At 42.2% G+C, this 17185-nt stretch overlaps 1 protein-coding gene across 1 annotated transcript; it reads left to right on the forward strand.

Moving 5' to 3' along the window:
• The first annotated feature begins 1059 nt into the window (after nt 1–1059).
• On the forward strand, nt 1060–16269 carry CRHBP (corticotropin releasing hormone binding protein). The gene is made up of 7 exons (XM_049866207.1): nt 1060–3692; nt 4106–4199; nt 4485–4642; nt 6407–6617; nt 8321–8469; nt 12123–12240; nt 15628–16269. The coding sequence occupies exons 1-7, from the start codon at nt 3612–3614 to the stop codon at nt 15783–15785; spliced, it is 969 nt and encodes a 322-aa protein (XP_049722164.1). The 5' UTR covers nt 1060–3611; the 3' UTR covers nt 15786–16269.
• Nucleotides 16270–17185: the final 916 nt, after the last annotated feature.

The following is a 17185-nucleotide window of genomic DNA, read 5'->3' on the forward strand; positions in this document are numbered from 1 at the left end:
ACAGCCTTCCACTGGCCTGTCACAATCAAGTAGTCGGCCATGTTTCCAGGGTGACACAGAGTTCCTCCGCATGCTAGTTCGAAGTTGTCCGTGTGCACCCTTCATTCTCAGCACAGTTCTTAATCCCCTACCCCGTGTTCATAGGTTGACTATGGATCTGATATTGTGTGACCACCTTGACATTCAGGCTTAGCACAGGCAACAATTTGCTCTGGGACTTGGTGAAAGAAAAAATGTTTTAATCATGTAACAATAACAAAAACGTTAATCCCGCCTCACAACAGTTAAAGACCTAAAAAACACCTGTCAGACACTATACGAACATCAGCATTGAAGAGACTGTCTAGAAAAATCTGGAGACAAATTAAAACGTGTCCAGAGAATGTAGGAGGACGTACATATAATTTCCAACCAGCATGCTTGGACTCTGAGTTTACCCAGAACATATTTCAAAACAACCATCCAATTTGTTTGAACTTTTTTTTTTTTTTTTTTATAGCTTTTGACCCCCACATGTCTGTCAGTTTGTTGTACTGAATGTTCCTTAGAAGCAAGGATGGTGAGACTGCATCTTACATACTTTGGACATGTTGTCAGGAGGGATCAGTCCTTGGAGAAGGACATCATGCTTGGCAAAGTACAGGGTCAGTGGAAAAGAGGAAGACTCTCAATGAGGTGCATTGACCCAGTGGCTGCAACAATGGGCTCAAGCATAACAACGATTGTAAGGATGGTACAGGACGGGGCAGTGTTTCATTCTGTTGTGCATAGGGTCGCTATGAGTCGGAACCAACTCGACAGCAACTAACAACAACTTAGCTTTCAAATATCAAGCTAATTGTCTAAGTGGCTAAATCAGTCCACAAAAACAATTTGTCTTCAGTCCTTATACATAGTCCTACTTATTGCCCAGAAACTTTTCCTTCTATCTAAATTAAAATACTCTTCCATTGCTATTGCCAATTTTTAACACTTATATTCATAAAAAATGGCTAGCTGGCTCTCCTTGGTCCTCCAGTTTTATCTTAATTTTCGCCCTTAGGTTCTAGTTTTCATCTTTTAATTACCCTTAATTAAAGAAAATCAGTTTCCACTGACCTAGTAGATATCCACCAAGCTGGTTGAAGAGGACGCATTGTATTTTCCCCACATAGGATTTGGTGGGGTTGAAGTCCACATTATGCTATACTTTGTGGATTGTCGTGTAAAATTGGAGGTTACTGTGGGTCATTCTGTTCACCATCATTCCTCCCAGCTCTGCCTGTGTGTGCGTCCTGAGCTGGAAGCATCATGAATACACTTTAGGAACATCTTCGTTGTCCATGTGCTTATTTGTGTGTCTGGTGGGGGAGGTGTTGGAGAAGAATGTCCCCATGGTTAAGCTAAGAAAGCAGCATTGATCTGGAACGACACCCAGGTGCCAGACCCTCAAAGTGGCAAAGGTTCCAAGGTGAGTGCTGAACTGAATTCTAAGAGCAGGTGGTGGTTCCCTTCAGGAACAAGCAAGGTAGGAGATAGACTTAAAGAAGGCCTGACATGTTTGAGGCTAAGCCAAGTTGGGGTTCAGTCGTTTGTTTTTCTTCTCCTTTATTCCTCTCAGGTTTCTTTATACCCTTTCTAAAATTCAGAAGTCTAAGCAGGCCATGGAATGGGAGAAGCACACAGTGGCCAATGTTCCTAAACCACTGGGTGCTCTTCCCCCTTTCACTGCTGCTTCAGCATCTATCTCCCACACCTCTCCTCTCAGGCATATCTCTGCTGCCGGCCTCTCTGCAGTCTGAGGATTGTTTACAAAGATGGACTATAGTTATGGTTGTTGACAGTTGCCATCAAGTTGGCTCTGACTCATGGCAACCTTATGTATAACAGAACAAAACACTGCCTAGTCATGTACCATCTTCATGATTGTCGTATGTCTGAGTCCATTATTGTGGTTATTGTTGAATCATATCAACATGAAAGGCACCACACAAGGAAGACCTTATGGTTAAACAACTAAGAGGTAGTCCCTCCAGGGTCAATTATTTTGTGTATGAAAATATTGACCTCTGACATCACTACTAGGAAAATTACTGTTTAATGTTGAGTAGTGATCAACTAAAAATAGAATCATTTTCTTGAGTTAAAACCCTGTATTACGGTTTCATGATTTGTAATAATTTTAATTACAAAAAAGCTATAGATAGTAACTGTTTTCTGTCAGGCAAAGGTAAAATAACAAGAAAGTTTTAGAACCTGCAGTTGCCTTGCTTACAGAGTAGATAGGAAAGGGGTGGGAAAGCCAAAAAGTGGAGTATTCCCATATTTTCCACAATTTTGGATATAAAAGAGAAGCAATTTTCTTCTCTTCTAATCAGCAAAGTTTATACTTAGTAACTTATTTCTGGATCCTTAAGTCATTGGTTTATAGAGCCCTAGGTGGCATAAATGGTTAAGCACTCCACTACTAGCCAAAAGGTTGGTGGTTCAAACCCACTCAAAATTGCCTCAGAAAACAGGCCTGGCAATCTGCTTCCAAAAGGTCACAGCCTTGAAAACCTATGGAGCAGTTATACTCTGCACACGTGGGGTCACCAGGAGTCAGAATCGGCTGGATGGCAACTAGCAACAACAGCAAAAAAATTCATTTGTTTAGCCTAATAAATTTTAGCAGTTATAATAAAGCTTCTCAGCAATTCTTTCTACAAGAGTGTTTAAGTAATCCAGGTAGATAAGGGGGTGAAATGGAATGGCTTCATCTCTCAATGATTAGGGCGAAGGCTAAGGTCGTGGCTGTAATTACCTGGCCCAGGAGTGTGTACATCCTGTAAACTTCAGGCTATGTGTCAGGGCTCAGCTAAAGCCCAGCAGTCCAAAGACCAGAGAGGTAGCTTTCCATTAAGGAAATGCTTGTAAGAAATGTGGACCAGGCTAAAGCAAAGATTTAGGAACAGAAAAAAAAAAGTTTGAACTGCAACACTGCAAAATTCCCTAAAATCAGACTTGCAGCCCTTGTTCAGCTTCTCTTTGGAGCCCAAAAACACTTCCAGTTTCTTGAGAGGCACAGGCAGTTGAATGAGTACTATATTCTCTGACAATTTCCTGAATGATTCCATCCAAGGTTATGGGACAAGGCTGTACGATAAAGTTATATGTGTTTGGATATGTTATGCATGTGTGTAACTTTGTCACTTTGCTTTCCAAAACCAAAAATCCCATCTGCTACCACTTTAGCCCAATGTCCACAGGAGAGTGGAATGCATCATTAGGGAGGCCAAGTAAAATGCTCCCTTTCTTCTTTGTCCTTCTCTCTTTCTTTCTCCCACGTTTTTGTTCACCAAGTTATAGTGACTGAAATCATTCTTGGTGAAAAATGCTGGACCACGCTGAAAATTTGTGGCTGAGAGCTGGACCCTCGTCATCACCACGCACATTGTCACTGAGACAGGGTAACCCATGGTTACTGAGCTCGGCTCAGCTGAGGGCCAGAGAGCCTCCCCTCCCCACTGCACTATAAAGAGACCCAGCCAAGGGACCCTACCAGCTTCCAGCTCTCAGCCTAGCCGAAGGTGTGGGAAGGAAACCCCTAGACATCGGGAGCAGAGCACACCAGCTGCAGAGGCAAGGCCAGCATGTCATCTACCTTCAAACTTCAGTGTCACTTCATTCTGATCTTCCTGATGGCTCCAAGAGGGGATAGTCGGTCCCTGGAGGTGAGCTACTCCTACAATGACCCATCGCATCTTCCTTGCATAAGTGTTCTGCCATGGGCAATGGGCTGGCTGCCTCTGCTGGACCTCTTTTCTCAGCCTCTGTTGGTCTTAGCTCTTTCTTCCCTGCCTGCTGGCCCCCTAGTTTCCCTGTTTCCCCTAGACTGGTCTTCCTTGCTGTCTTTGAGCATATCCCTGCCAGCCTTCCTCTGGCGCTTGCCTGCCTGCGCCCGGCAGCTGGATACCCTGGCCTGACAGAAAGGATCTAAGACCTCCCGGGCTTCTCCTGACCCGGGAGGACCTTGATCCCCTCTCTTTATTATTTTTTCTTGCAGGACAGGGAGGGTGCCGCTCCCCTGGGTCCCTTTCTTTCCCACTCCTTGAACTTTTCCGGACTGACGCGTTTTTCTTTCCAGTTGCGGGAAGCGGCTGACTACGACCCTTTCCTGCTCTTCAGCGCCAACCTGAAGCGGGAGCTGGCGGGGGAGCAGCTGTACCGCCGCGCTCTGCGTGAGTTTCCGCCGCCCGGCCTGAGTCCGCGGGCGGGAGGAAGGCGGGGAGGCTGGGACTATGCGCGGAGACTGCTGGCTCGGGACGCCACGAGGAAAGGGATGGCTAGCACCGGCCGGGGCGCAGTTCCCCGGCTAGAGATCGGTCCGCTGAGGCGCGCTAGGGGAGAGAGGGAGTGACGCGCCCGGGGCTGGGAGTCGGGGCGCGGGGTACTGTCGAGCCAGAACACAGGGCGCGCGGTGGCTGCAACCCCAAGACCCACTGGCCCCGCCGCCTTCCCCCCAGGGTGCGTGGACATGCTGAGCCTCCAGGGCCAGTTTACCTTCACCGCCAACCAGCCGCAGCTGCACTGCGCCGCCTTCTTCATTGGCGAGCCAGAGGAGTTCATCACTATCCACTACGACCTGGTCTCCATCGACTGTCAGGGCGGGGACTTCCTGAAGGTGAGGCGCGCCCGCCGCGCAGCCCCAGCCGAGGGGACACGGGAGGGTGCGATGGGCTGGGACGCTGCGCCCAACGTGGGGCTGCCGAGCGTGGGGCACGGGTGGTAACTCTTCATTAAACACCGCGTCAGTGCCCGAGTCTGAGAGGCACCCCCAGGTCGCTCCCAACCCCGAGCCCCTGTCCCACACCCAGCAGGGTCGGGTGCCTTGGACGCCGCAGAGATTTAAATAACGATAGGGTTGCTATGAGTCGGAATCGACTCAATGGCAGTGGCTTTGGTTTTTGGTTTGGTCAGTGCGCTCTCAGGGACCTGGGCGCTCCCAAATAACTTGAACTCGCTATACGAAACGCTGTGGTGCAACCTAGGGTGCACGATAAATGAAAACAACAATATGAAAACACGTAACTGAACTGGCGCTCCGAAGCCAGCCGGTCCTAGGTAGAAGCCAGCCACACCCGGCTGAGATCTGCCTGCCCCTCTCCTGCTAGTTCCTCTCTCAGCCGAGCTGTTCAAGGCTCACAGTCTGTTTTCAATGCCAGGGCGGCTAGGTTTGGGAGCAGTAGAGCACTGGCTGCTGAGAGAGAAACTAATCTGAGCCAGGTGGGAGGGGATGATAAGGCGCCCAACCTCACAATATCCCCACTTGAACTTCCAGATATTCCCCTTAAGTCTCACAGGTCAGCTTAGAATGGCTGGTAGAGTTCTATTGCCCAATTAAAATAATCGTGATAAAACATCCAATGTGAATTTTTTTTTTTTTAACCTGTCAAACACATTAGAAGGGGAATGGTCTGGTGAAGTGATTCGTAATTGGGTTGTTAGTAATTTTGCTAATATGGGCTGGGATGGACTCATTAAACTGAGATCCTGCCCACCTGTGGTTTTTGAGAGTAAAACCAATCCTTTGTCCAAATGTAAATGTTAACAAGGAAAACAGTCTTTAAGTGGCTTACCAGCCTTCATTGTCTTGAGTGTTGAAGCAAGTTATTGATATTTTAAAGTAATACATGATAATAGTTTAAAGTGAGGAAAATCGGTGTATATAGCCATTACCATGTCAAGTTGCTGCTTCAGTTTTTTTTCTTTTGCTATTTTTGAGGTATTTTGTGGTTTACATTTCCGGGAGTAAAGAGAGGAGTGAAAGTTAAGTCATGCTTTTGTGGAATTCTTCAGAAGGTGGGATGGCAAAAAGTGACCAGGATAAAAATGTATATAGTAAGTCCCTGAGTTCCTAATATCCACAAACACCTGACTGACTTACACTTTCATGTTATATAAATTTGCCCTCATTTTGAAACAATTGAACAACCTCTCTTCTTCATCGCAATCACCTGCGCTTGCTGCAGGTGCGGCTTTTAAATCCTTGAAAAGGCTCGGAGCCTGTTCTTGCACTGAAGTAAGTCTGAATAAGAGCCATATGCACCTGTTCTGACCTACCTACAAGTTTTACTTAAAGACACACCTAGGACCAGATCTTATTAGTAACCCGGTAATGCCTGTATAGTAAAGTTATGTACTTTTATTTAAAGCTATATGTACTTTAAGGAGTATAAAGAAAAAACTAACATATTACTTGTGAAACAATCTTCACAGTCAAAATACATACAAGTCAGAAGCAAGCAGGCGGGGAGTGTAGGTGTCAGTTCCTCACTTATGACTGAACGTCCATTGCTGGATAACTTTTTCCCCTCTTTCAACACACCCATGATATCAGCAGCTGATAGAAATGATTGCTTGTTTTTCTTGTTGTTGTTGTTGGAAGGTATTTGATGGTTGGATTCTCAAGGGGGAGAAGTTCCCCAGTTCCCAGGATCATCCTCTCCCCATGACTGAGCGGTACATAGATTACTGTGAGAATGGTCTTAGCCGAAGGAGCGTCAGATCCTCCCAGAACGTGGCCATGATCTTCTTTCGAGTCCAGGAACCAGGAAATGGATTCACATTAACTATAAAGACTGATCCTAACCTCTTCCGTAAGTGGGCCCCTGTCTTCTCAGTCGAAAAGCAAGACTTTGAGGGTCAAGCCTGCTTAGTATCATTGCATAGACTTAAGAAATTTGAGCTGAAGAATGATTTAAATGGGAATTCTTTTGTAATCAGAAATGACCTAAAAGATATTTTTCTATTCATTATCATGAAAATCAAATCCCAGTTTTTAATTTATTCCCAGGCTAAGTTTTGTGCTACACATTACAGCAGCTAAAATTCTGTTTTTTCCCCAACGTCTTGTTCTGATCTCCTAAGGTGCTATAATGCGTTCAGTGACCAACTGATCCCTCCAAGTCATTACATTTATGCAGGCTAAGCTGAGGGATCAGATAGGAACTAGCAGTGCTAGGGCTATTTAGGCAAAAGCTGAAAGGCTGTCTGTCTGGGATGTGGTACACAGACTTCATTCCCTGGACACAGGGTTGGACCAGAGGTTGCCCCGATTCTGAGCCTACCACTCTAATTACCCTGTAAAACTGAACAGCCTAGTGGGAATTGACTCGACGGCACTAGGTTTTTTTAGGTTAGGCCTGACCGCATTTTTTAATCAAAATGAGTTTGTTTGTCTGCTTGTTTTCTTCTCATCAAGACAAAATTCTTTAAAAAATAAAAAGCTAAAACGTTCATCCTAGGTTGTATATAATGTTAACATTAACAATATTATGTGGTTGAAGAATGGAGCCTAATCTGCCCAAGAATAACGGACTGACTAATCTTCAGATTTTTATTTAAAAAAAAAATTTTTTTTTTTGAAAGAAGCCTCCCAGAAAAGGCTATTTCAGAGCCCTGGAGCAAAATAATCCTAGAGGAAAAAATGAATTGTTTCTTTTATATTTTGTTTGGCTTAAATTCAGAAAGCTTCTATAATCATTTAGAAATTTTAGTTCTTCTTGAAATTAAGTGTAATTAAAAATATAAAAAGGCAGCAAGAGGCACTTCTGACCTGTTCTGATCAATCAGAAAACGTATGTCTCCATAACTGGCAAAAAAAAAAAAAAAAAGTACAAATTCTGCAGCTTCTAGTTTCATAGCTGGAAGAATCATACTCTAAACCTAAGTTGGAGGCATAAAACAAAAAATTTCAGAAATTCCTGGGAATACGTTAAATATTAAAACTTTACCTTTTAGTCAACTTATTTAATACCTAGCAACTATTTTTCTGTCAGACATAAGCCTGCTGTCTCTCTAATCTTCCTCAGCCTAACCTGTGACTGTTTTATTATTCATGTATTATATTAAAGAGTAACATTATGGCTCTTGATCTGATGCATGAAGGCTTCAGACAGACAGCTTTTGAGTTCTGGCTTCACCTTGAGGCCTCAGTTCTTTCAGACTCCCCAGCTTGGGCCAGAACCCTACTTATGGAAGTACTCCTAGAACTACTTCCAGATAGTATTGTTTGTTTGGGTATTGATTTCTGTTTTGTCATTGTTATAAACAAGGTAACCCCCTGAGATTAGAAGCCCCTTTGTCAGTTCAAGCCTCCTGACAATGTCCACGTCATTGATGATTTTTATTCCCCAACTCTTTGTCTCCAGATTGCCTTTGTGATATATACTGTCTTCCTGGGCACAGGTCCTAGGCCATAATGAAGAGCCTAGAAAAAAGATAGAATGAGTTTCTATAAATAAAAACCCAGCATATGAAGTAATACAAATGTGGTATGTTTTTGTTTTCCCCTACAAAGCCTGCAATGTCATCTCCCAGACCCCAAATGGAAGGTTTACCCTGGTAGTCCCACATCAGCATCGCAACTGCAGCTTCTCCATAATTTATCCCGTGGCAATAAAAATATCTGATCTCACCCTGGGACATTTAAATGGTCTTCAGTTAAAGGTGAGTTACCTATTTGCTTCTGAATCATTTCCTAAGACCCCGGCTCTATCAGAGCAAATTTGATCGTACACAATGAACCGGGACATCAGCAGGTTGGATCAGTTGTGTTCATCAATCATCCCACCTCTGACTGGCTATTAAATCTCCCATACTTGCCTTCCCTGCTCTTAATCATCCTCCCTGCCTCTTCTATTTCAGTTATGGTGCACGTCACATACTCAGGTGCCCCATCTGACTCTCTGAATATTTTCTTGTGATGTAAAATGTTTTCAACTGGTAAAGTTGTGGTATGTAATTACAATTGAATTCTCTTGTGCCTGCCTCTTTTACAAAAATTCTCTCCTAGCGGAACCTAGGATGAGTCATCTACACAGCTGCTTTTCTGATTATTGGAATTTTCTTTTGACATGAAGGAAGTATCTCTCTCATTGAACTGTGCTATGAAGGAATGCTTAGTGTAGCATAAAGTGCGGAACTGGATTTTTATATTGCAGAATACAGTAAACTTTTCAGAACTATTTTTACATTCCATTTAATTCAATACATTTTGTATCAAAAATATTAACCGAGGATCCCTATCAACTTGTCCTCCCATGACTTTAAAGTTAACACTGGGCCTAACCACATTTCCTTGCACTGTTAGCTTCTTCCCTCTAAGTCGTCCTCATTTCCTTTTGCTTTTTCATAAGCCTAGGTTAAGAAAGCCCAGGCACTTGTTAACATCAAAGACAGTTATGGCTCCTACTCAGACAGAATTCAGTGAAAACCAAATAAATTGGAGCAGGACTGAGAAAAGGAATATATCCATTTTCTTTAAAGCCCTGAATTCGTGGGCAGGTGTCTGCCTTTTTAGTTGGGCCTTAATGGAAGAATAACCCTTTGGTAAGGACAAGGTATAAACAGGTGTCTTCAGTACAGCTGTATAAGTGTGAAAGCAGATTGGGAGAGCAGCGTTTTAAGTTATTCTTCGCTATAGCAAGTAACCTTGGTATTTTTCCTTTTATGAATTTAGCATCTATGGTGTTCTAGTATTCCTTTACAAAATATTTTTGAGTGCTTACCATGTGCAAGGAGCCCTGGTAGCATAGTGGTTAACAGCGAGCTCAGCTGCTAACCAGAAGATCGGCAGTTCAAATCCACCAGCCTCTCCTTGGAAACTCCATGGGGCAGTTCTACTCTGTCCTATAGGGTCACTATGAGTTGGAACCGACTCGACAGCACCTAACAACAACAACCATATGCAAGGCACTATTCTAGAGGCTGGAAATTATCAATAAACGAAACAAGTCCTACTCACAGGGAACCTACATTCTAGAGGGAGAAGACAGCAAAATGATACAGTATTTCAAGTAGCAATAAGTGCTATACAGAACCTGAGGCAGAGTGGTGTGATAGACATTGATTAGGGACCAGGGAGTAGAGGGAGAGTTGGGGAGCTACTTGAGATGTTTCCGAGAAGGAGGCATTTCAAGTGAGATCTGAGCAATAGGCAAGAAGGACCCAGAAGCCATGGGAAGAGCAGGAAACAAAGGGGACAGTAGTGCAGAGGCTCAGACACAGCAATGGGCTTGCTGTGTTCCAGAAGTGGAGAGAAGGAAGAGGTAGAGGGGGAGTGGTATGAGATAGTAACATCAGGGAGATGGACGGGGCCAGGTCATGGAGACCCTGCAGACCATATTAAAGAGTTTGAGTTTATCCTAAGAGCAGTGGGAAGCCACTGAAGGTTTAGGCAGGTAGGCAACATGGTCTCATTTACACTATAATATCATTCTGGCTCCCACCTGGTAAATGGGCTGTAGGACAAGAGTGGTCAAGGAGTCCACTTAGGAGGCCAATGTCATAGTCTAGCCAAGAGATGATAGCGGCATATTCCAGGGAGGTAGAACCTCAACAAAAAAATCCAGAGGATTGCTGTTGAAGAACTGAACCTCCGAGAGACCCCAACACAACTTTTGCCTTGTGTTTAAGAACAGCTGAGAGGTTTGGGAAGCAGAGAGAAAAGTCACTGTATGCCAAGGATTAGGTGCCTCCAACTTCTTTGTTTTGTTCTCCTCATTTTAGCTTCCACTTCTTCCCAATTTCCTTATTTCCCATTTTTCTCTGCCAAGTCTGTTTCCTTCCCCTCACTGCCAGCCAAAATTTGGAACCTATGGAGTCAAGTAGAAAGTTTAGTCTTAAGAGATATTCCCCCTGAACATCATCTACTCAAGGGAAAGACGATTAAGCTTTGTTTTTTTTTCCTTCACCCCTAAATAACTTATTAAGCTCTCCATACAAGGACATGAAGTCCTGTACACAGTGGGGCTAATTAAACCTCTGTTTATTCATTTGATGAAATTACACGGAAAGCACCTGAGCATAGACTCCAGCACATGGCAGACCCTTTAATTTAAAAATATGCAGTCCTACCTGCCTCCCTTCATTGGCCAAACAGTTGCTGTTACATTATTTTCTAACTTGTTGTTTCATTCCAATTGCATTTCAGTGTTCTAAATGTTTGAATGTGTGTGTTTGTGTATGCATGTCTGTGCATTCATGTGTGTGCTTAAAGTTCTCTAACTTAGATTTTGGTTCCTGCATGTCAGGGACTATCTGGTTAACTTCTGAACACCTTGCCACCCTCCACTGGATCTCTTAATGAGTATGCCTCAGTGGAGAAGGGGATTCCAGGCAGGACTGGCTATGCAATTTGTGGGGCAAAGCGCAAAATGAAAGCACAAGGCGCCTTAGTTAAAAAATTAAGAATCTCAAGACAGTGACAGGAGAGCATCAAACCAAGCACGGGGCCTTTCTAAGCCTGGGCACGGGCACAGGTGCTGCAGCCACACACCCATGAGGCCAGCTCTGATCACAAAAGATGGGAGGCCCAAAGTGCAACATTTGAGACTGAAAGCGGTTGCTTTGTTTCTGTGGGAAAATGAGGCACAAGGAATTGCTATGGATGGATGAGACAATGTGGAAAGATGAAGAGAAGCAGAAAAAGGTGGGTACAGTGGGTCACCAAGTCTTAGAATCGATTCTTCCTTTGAGTAGCTTGAAATAAATTTGTTTTAGTTGACAAAGAGATCATGGAAATTCTGGCTCACTTAGGCCCCAAATTAGGAATCTCTCTTTAATATTTCTATAACTGATCTAAGTTCTTACCAGTAGAAATATTGTGTCCTAATAGCGTAAAACGTCCTTCATAAAGAAAAGAGGTGAGTTGAAGAAAAAACTGATGTGAAAGTCTTATTTAGAAAATGCAGATATTTGACTTCCTTTAACCCTGGCTATCTACATTAAGGAATTCAAATAATTCCGTACATATGGCCAAATGATTTGGCAAGCAAAGCATTTTCCAGTTCCATTTTCATATGCCTGCTATGGAGTTTACAGACGCCTGTTCCATCATCCCAGTTCTCAAACTTAAAAAAAGAAAACGTGCAGACACATTTAAAAAAATGATTACTCAATCGATCTAGGAAAGCAATTCTTATGAGTTTTTTTTTTCCTTTTAAATGTCTTTTAGTTTCTGGGATCCTGGATGAGAAATTAAATGGCACTGGCAGGGTGCCTGGGGCTGACTGAGTAAATTCTCTAAGCCGGCCGTTGGCCGGATGATTTGACTTTCATAACTCGTCTAAATGTCTTTTTCTGCTGCTTTGTTCTTTTAGAAATCCTCAGCAGGCTGTGGCGGGGTAGGAGACTTCGTGGAGCTGCTGGGAGGAGCTGGATTGGACCCTTCCAAGATGATGCCTCTGGCTGACCTCTGCTACCCCTTTCATGGCCCTGGTGAGGTGTTTCTTTATTTCTGTGCCTATCAAAATTACTTCCTTAAATTGAACATCCTAAATTTTTTATAGATTGAAAAGCAAGTTTCACCAGAAAAACTTCAATTTGTACCTTGAGCCAGTGTAAGGGTTTTACATTTGCACCTATATCCTACTGTGCATAGCATAGAATCCATTCCCCAAATATCTGACACTGGGAGAGGAACGTATGAGTCATAAAGATGTGTATTCAAGGTTGGCCCTAAGTAAAACTATGAAAACGACAAAGCTTTCCTATTCTGTGTCCTTCCACCCTCTTGGGGATCCCTGCTTTTATCCTCTAGAAATTAAATATTTTGTCTGACGACTGTAAAGCTTATGTAGCTGTATCAATTAGCAGTAGCATAATAATGAAGTAATATCTAAATAAGTTTTCCGTAAATATGCATACATACACATATACATGTATATATATATTTTTATATACAGTAGAGATGTAAACTTTATTAGAAATTCTCAGAACTGCTGAAATCTCCCCTGCAATTTCTAGCAGCTTAACCAGCCTTTCAAAGGCTGCTACAACTTAGAGGTAAATTCTGAAGTCTGAAAGTGGTCACTGACTGATGATAAAAGACTGGTTTAGAGCACTGCATGCCAAACAGAACCGCATCTTTGTCATGGGCCAGGGAAAGCGCTCTGTTGGATTGTGTTCAGGTGGGGTGAGGGCGAGTGGGAATTACCGACCACTGACCCACTGGTGATCAAACTGATTAATGAAGTCCAAGGTGGGAGGGCAAAGATTCCATGAAACATTTCTATAAAGGTCAGTTCCCACATCTTCACTTCAAATGCAGGAATGTTAGACTATTTTCAAAGAGACAAAAATAAAACAGAAGAGGAAAAACAACAATCTCTAATCTCATAGTTAACTCTTACTTCTTGCCATAGCCCTTTCTCTCCTGTCACCACAGATCATGAACAAGCTAGAAAATCAAGCTACAGATCAGAAAGTGTACGCCACACATAGTCCTTTCGGTCAGCTATTCCCTGTTTTAAATAATACCAGATTTGCCCACCATTATTTATTTTGTCTCTTTGAGTTAATGCTGGGAACTTAATAAATGAAACACCCTCTGAAATAGGATTAATATACATTGGTAAGGACTGAGGTGTGATATGTACTCCTCCTTCCCATATACCTGTATAAAGTTTCAGATGAGTTAAGTCCTCAGCTGCTAACTGAAAGGTTGGTGGTTCGAGTTCACCCAGAGGTACCTCAGAAGAAAGGCCTGGCAATCTACTTCTAAAAAGTCAGCCATTGAAAACCCTATGGAGCCCAGTTCTATTCTGACACACATGGGGTCCCCATGAGTTAGAATTGACTCAATGGCAACTGGTTTTTTTTTTTACTGGTTGGGCTCAAGGCAAACTTTCCTATCAAGGTAAAAAACCTACTCTGCTGAAACTAGAAAATTATGCTAATTTACATTTGAGCCGTGGCTTAAACTGTCAGCGCAGGTGGTTTCTCTCGCCTTTTGCATGCACTCTCTGAGGTGCACTCTCTGAGGCACTGAGTTCTTTCCATGGTGGTAGCTGGAGAGCACCTTTAAGGAGATGCATTTCAGCTGGGTAAAAAGGTGAACAGTACTAAAGACCACTCATGCCTTAAAATTTAGATAATTGAAGCCAGAGTAATTTTTCTGCTTGGATTATATGGCTCGAATTAGGTAAAGTTGTGAGACTGAGGCCAACAAACCACTTTAGGCTAAAATTACCTAGATAATTGAAGGCAGAACAATTTTAAGGCTTGAATTATATGACTCATTGCTTCATTTTAAACTTCACCATGTTTTTGATAAGCCCTTCCTAAACTGTTCAGACAATGAAGAACTATTAGGAACCCTGCCCTTTAAATTGGATTTTCTTAGGAAGCTTGTCAAAATACTTTGAAATAATATGTACATTAAGTAAAGGAAATAGGGCATGTTAAATAGATTAAAGTTCAGAGTAACATCAGAAAAAGAATGACCTTCCGAATCATTTAAAGAAAAATACATTTGGACCTCCGGGTATAGGTTTGACCCGAACTCCCTGGTGCTCATAGTAAAATAATGATCACAGGGTTTATAGTTCTAATATCCCCAAATTGACTTTTACTTCAGCGACTCTGGCCAGATTACTTCATTTAAACCCAGGTATATGTTTGTGAGGTACTTGTTATACAATGGCAGTGCTAGTGTTTCTCAGATCTTAGGCCTTGTAAAGACAATGTAGGGGGAAAAAAAGACTGAGAAAAATTAAAATAGAAGAAAGGAATATTGTAGGGCAGGTAAGGTTTGCCTCAGGAACCAACTTGAGGCCAGAGATATAAAATGAAAGTAATTTTTAATCAAAATAAAATAAATGTCAATATATAACCGCTCAGGTACATCTGCACTAGTAGATATATATGAGTCGTCAGGTTCTTATTCAGATAATGAGTAAGACTGGATTAAGATAAGTAAGGAGGTAAGAAGCCATGCCATTTAAGAAGTATAGGGGAAAAAAATGAGAGAAAAAGTACAGGCGGACAATAGAACAAGAACTAGTATATTCAGTCTATACTAAAACCATGCAAAAGATGTTTTCTGTTTATATGTGTATAACAGAGTTATTACCTAGGCTCAGAAAACAATAAACAAAACAGCATTTTTGTTTGTTTGTTTTACCTGCAAAAATGTCCAGCAGATATTCCATCCTGTAGCCCTTGCCCACTAAATGCCAGTTGCACCCCCAGATATTATAATCCAAAACTACCCCTATGGATTTCCAACCTGTCCCTACAGGGCAGTACTGTCCCCTGAGAACCCTCAACTAGAACAAAGGTACGGGATTGGCAGACTGCTGCCTTCATCTGTCTTTACCTACAAAGTCTTGCAGGTAGAAAAACAAGGCAAAGCCCAGGAGGTACCTTCTCCCCTGTTCCAGCCAGTTTTATTTAGGTGACAGTATTCTTGGACATGAGGGAGAAAGGCTGATTCCAATTTCACTATTCGAAATCAATTATCTATTATACTAAAAATGGGAGACCCAAGGTGGTGCAAACAGTTAATGTGCTCAGCTGCTAACTGAAAGGTTGGAGTTTCAAGTCTACCCAGAGGTACCTCAGAAGAAAGGCCTGGTGATCTGCTTCTGAAAAGTCAGCCACTGAAAACCCTATGGAGCATAGTTCTACTCTGACATATGTGGAGTTGCCAGGAATCGGAATCAACTTGATGGTAATTGGTTCAACTACCATGGTTTGAGTACACGGGAATAAGATACGCTCCCTTGCTTTCATCGTGCTTAAATTATGCTGGTCAACAGAAATGGTTTGGCTGTGTGGTTTCTAACCTTCTGGGAAACTTTTTTTTTTTCCTGTCAATTATAGCCCAAATGAAAATTGGCTGTGACAACACCGTGGTACGCATGGTCTCTAGTGGAAAACACATAAACCGCGTGACGTTTGAGTATCGTCTGCTACAACCATATGAACTGGAAAACCCAAATGGGAACAGTATCAGGGAGTTCTGTTTATCTCATCTTTGAATAATCAACCGATGCTGCTGGTTACATGGCGATTGCATATGATTTTGATGCCCAGCTTATTACAAGCTCATACCAGTCAGTATTCCCAGCATACCACATCCACATGACTGTGTTAATTTTTGTACCTTGCTTCTATTTCATTTGTAATATATAAATGATCATGTGGCAGAAAAGAAGCACCCATTTGGTAGAAAACACTAAGAATAGAAATATTTAGAATTCTTTCGTGTGCTACAAGCCTGAACAGTAAGACAAAGACAAAGCAATGTGCAATATATTGTATCTCAAGGGAAAAATACCACGCTGGAAGAAAAATAGTGGCCCTCATATAAATTTTATACAGAAAAAAATCAGTCTTGTGTGTGCTAAAGTAGTAGCATTTGTTTTCTGTTTATTGTTCTAGATAATAGTTGTGTCTATTATTGGTTTCTAACAAGTTGTTTTAACAAAATTTGTAGCATGGAGAAAATTCTCATTCACAAACACAAACATAAATAAATATACTCAGAATGTTGACCCCTTGACATTGTGTTTTGTTTCCCTTCCTGAGTAGTTTTCACCCTTGTTGTCATCAGATAATAATGTTGTCATGTGGTGCGGAACCGAATGCTGGACTAAGCCATTTTGCACTTCTTAGAGCTAGGAGAACTCTCGATTGAACTAGAATTACTTAGAACAGATGGTAGAATTGCAGTGTTTGTGCAAGCAACACTAACTGATTGGTCCTGGCAGGGTACAGGGATCAGCTTTCCATGACCTGAGAAAACCCAGAATGCATGTCTTGAACACAGTCTATGTACTTTACAACAAGGACCTTACCACTCTCAGGGTCACAACTTTGATGAAATCTGGGTACTTCTCCGGTATTGGAGGCAGTTTGCTGTTGACTATTGTCTTTCCTGAGCCTTGTTCGTGTTTGAGACTAAGCATATAGAATGCAAAAGAAACTTTGCAGCAAAAAAATGAAGCTCTGAGCAACAAAGGAAATACTCCTAAGTGAGCTCCTTACTTAGGATTAATGATGGAAGCAGCAAACTATGCCATCATTAATGACCGGATCAGAATTCCCAAAACATATTTCATATAAAGTCATGTTATAATGGACTGTATTGGAATCTCATATCCTTGGCTTGTTATCAAAATCTGAAAACTGTGCAAAGAGAAAAATATTCATTGAAAGTGCTGAAAATACCCAGAATTTAGCACAAGTTTTGGCTCAATAGGTACTTTGGAATAAGCAAATATTTTAGCAAATGAGTAAATAAATGCCTGGGTGGGTAGGTGGATGGATGGGATGACTATGTAATTTCTGACTAGTTATATAAGAGATTAGCTTCCTCAGTTTATAGAAACTAAATTCACAATCCCTCTAAAACAAGGTGGATTGACTCAGTGGCTAC

Source organism: Elephas maximus, chromosome 2 (genome assembly GCF_024166365.1).
Source record: "Elephas maximus indicus isolate mEleMax1 chromosome 2, mEleMax1 primary haplotype, whole genome shotgun sequence".
Taxonomy (NCBI): domain Eukaryota; kingdom Metazoa; phylum Chordata; class Mammalia; order Proboscidea; family Elephantidae; genus Elephas; species Elephas maximus.

Bases quoted from the DNA above. Each gene is read 5' to 3' on its own strand.
- CRHBP (XM_049866207.1), top strand. From the start codon at position 3,612: ATGTCATCTACCTTCAAACTTCAGTGTCACTTCATTCTGATCTTCCTG. The intron at 4,200-4,484 runs GTGAGTTTCCGC...CCTTCCCCCCAG, and splicing joins GCTGTACCGCCGCGCTCTGC to GGTGCGTGGACATGCTGAGC. The intron at 6,618-8,320 runs GTAAGTGGGCCC...TCCCCTACAAAG, and splicing joins GACTGATCCTAACCTCTTCC to CCTGCAATGTCATCTCCCAG.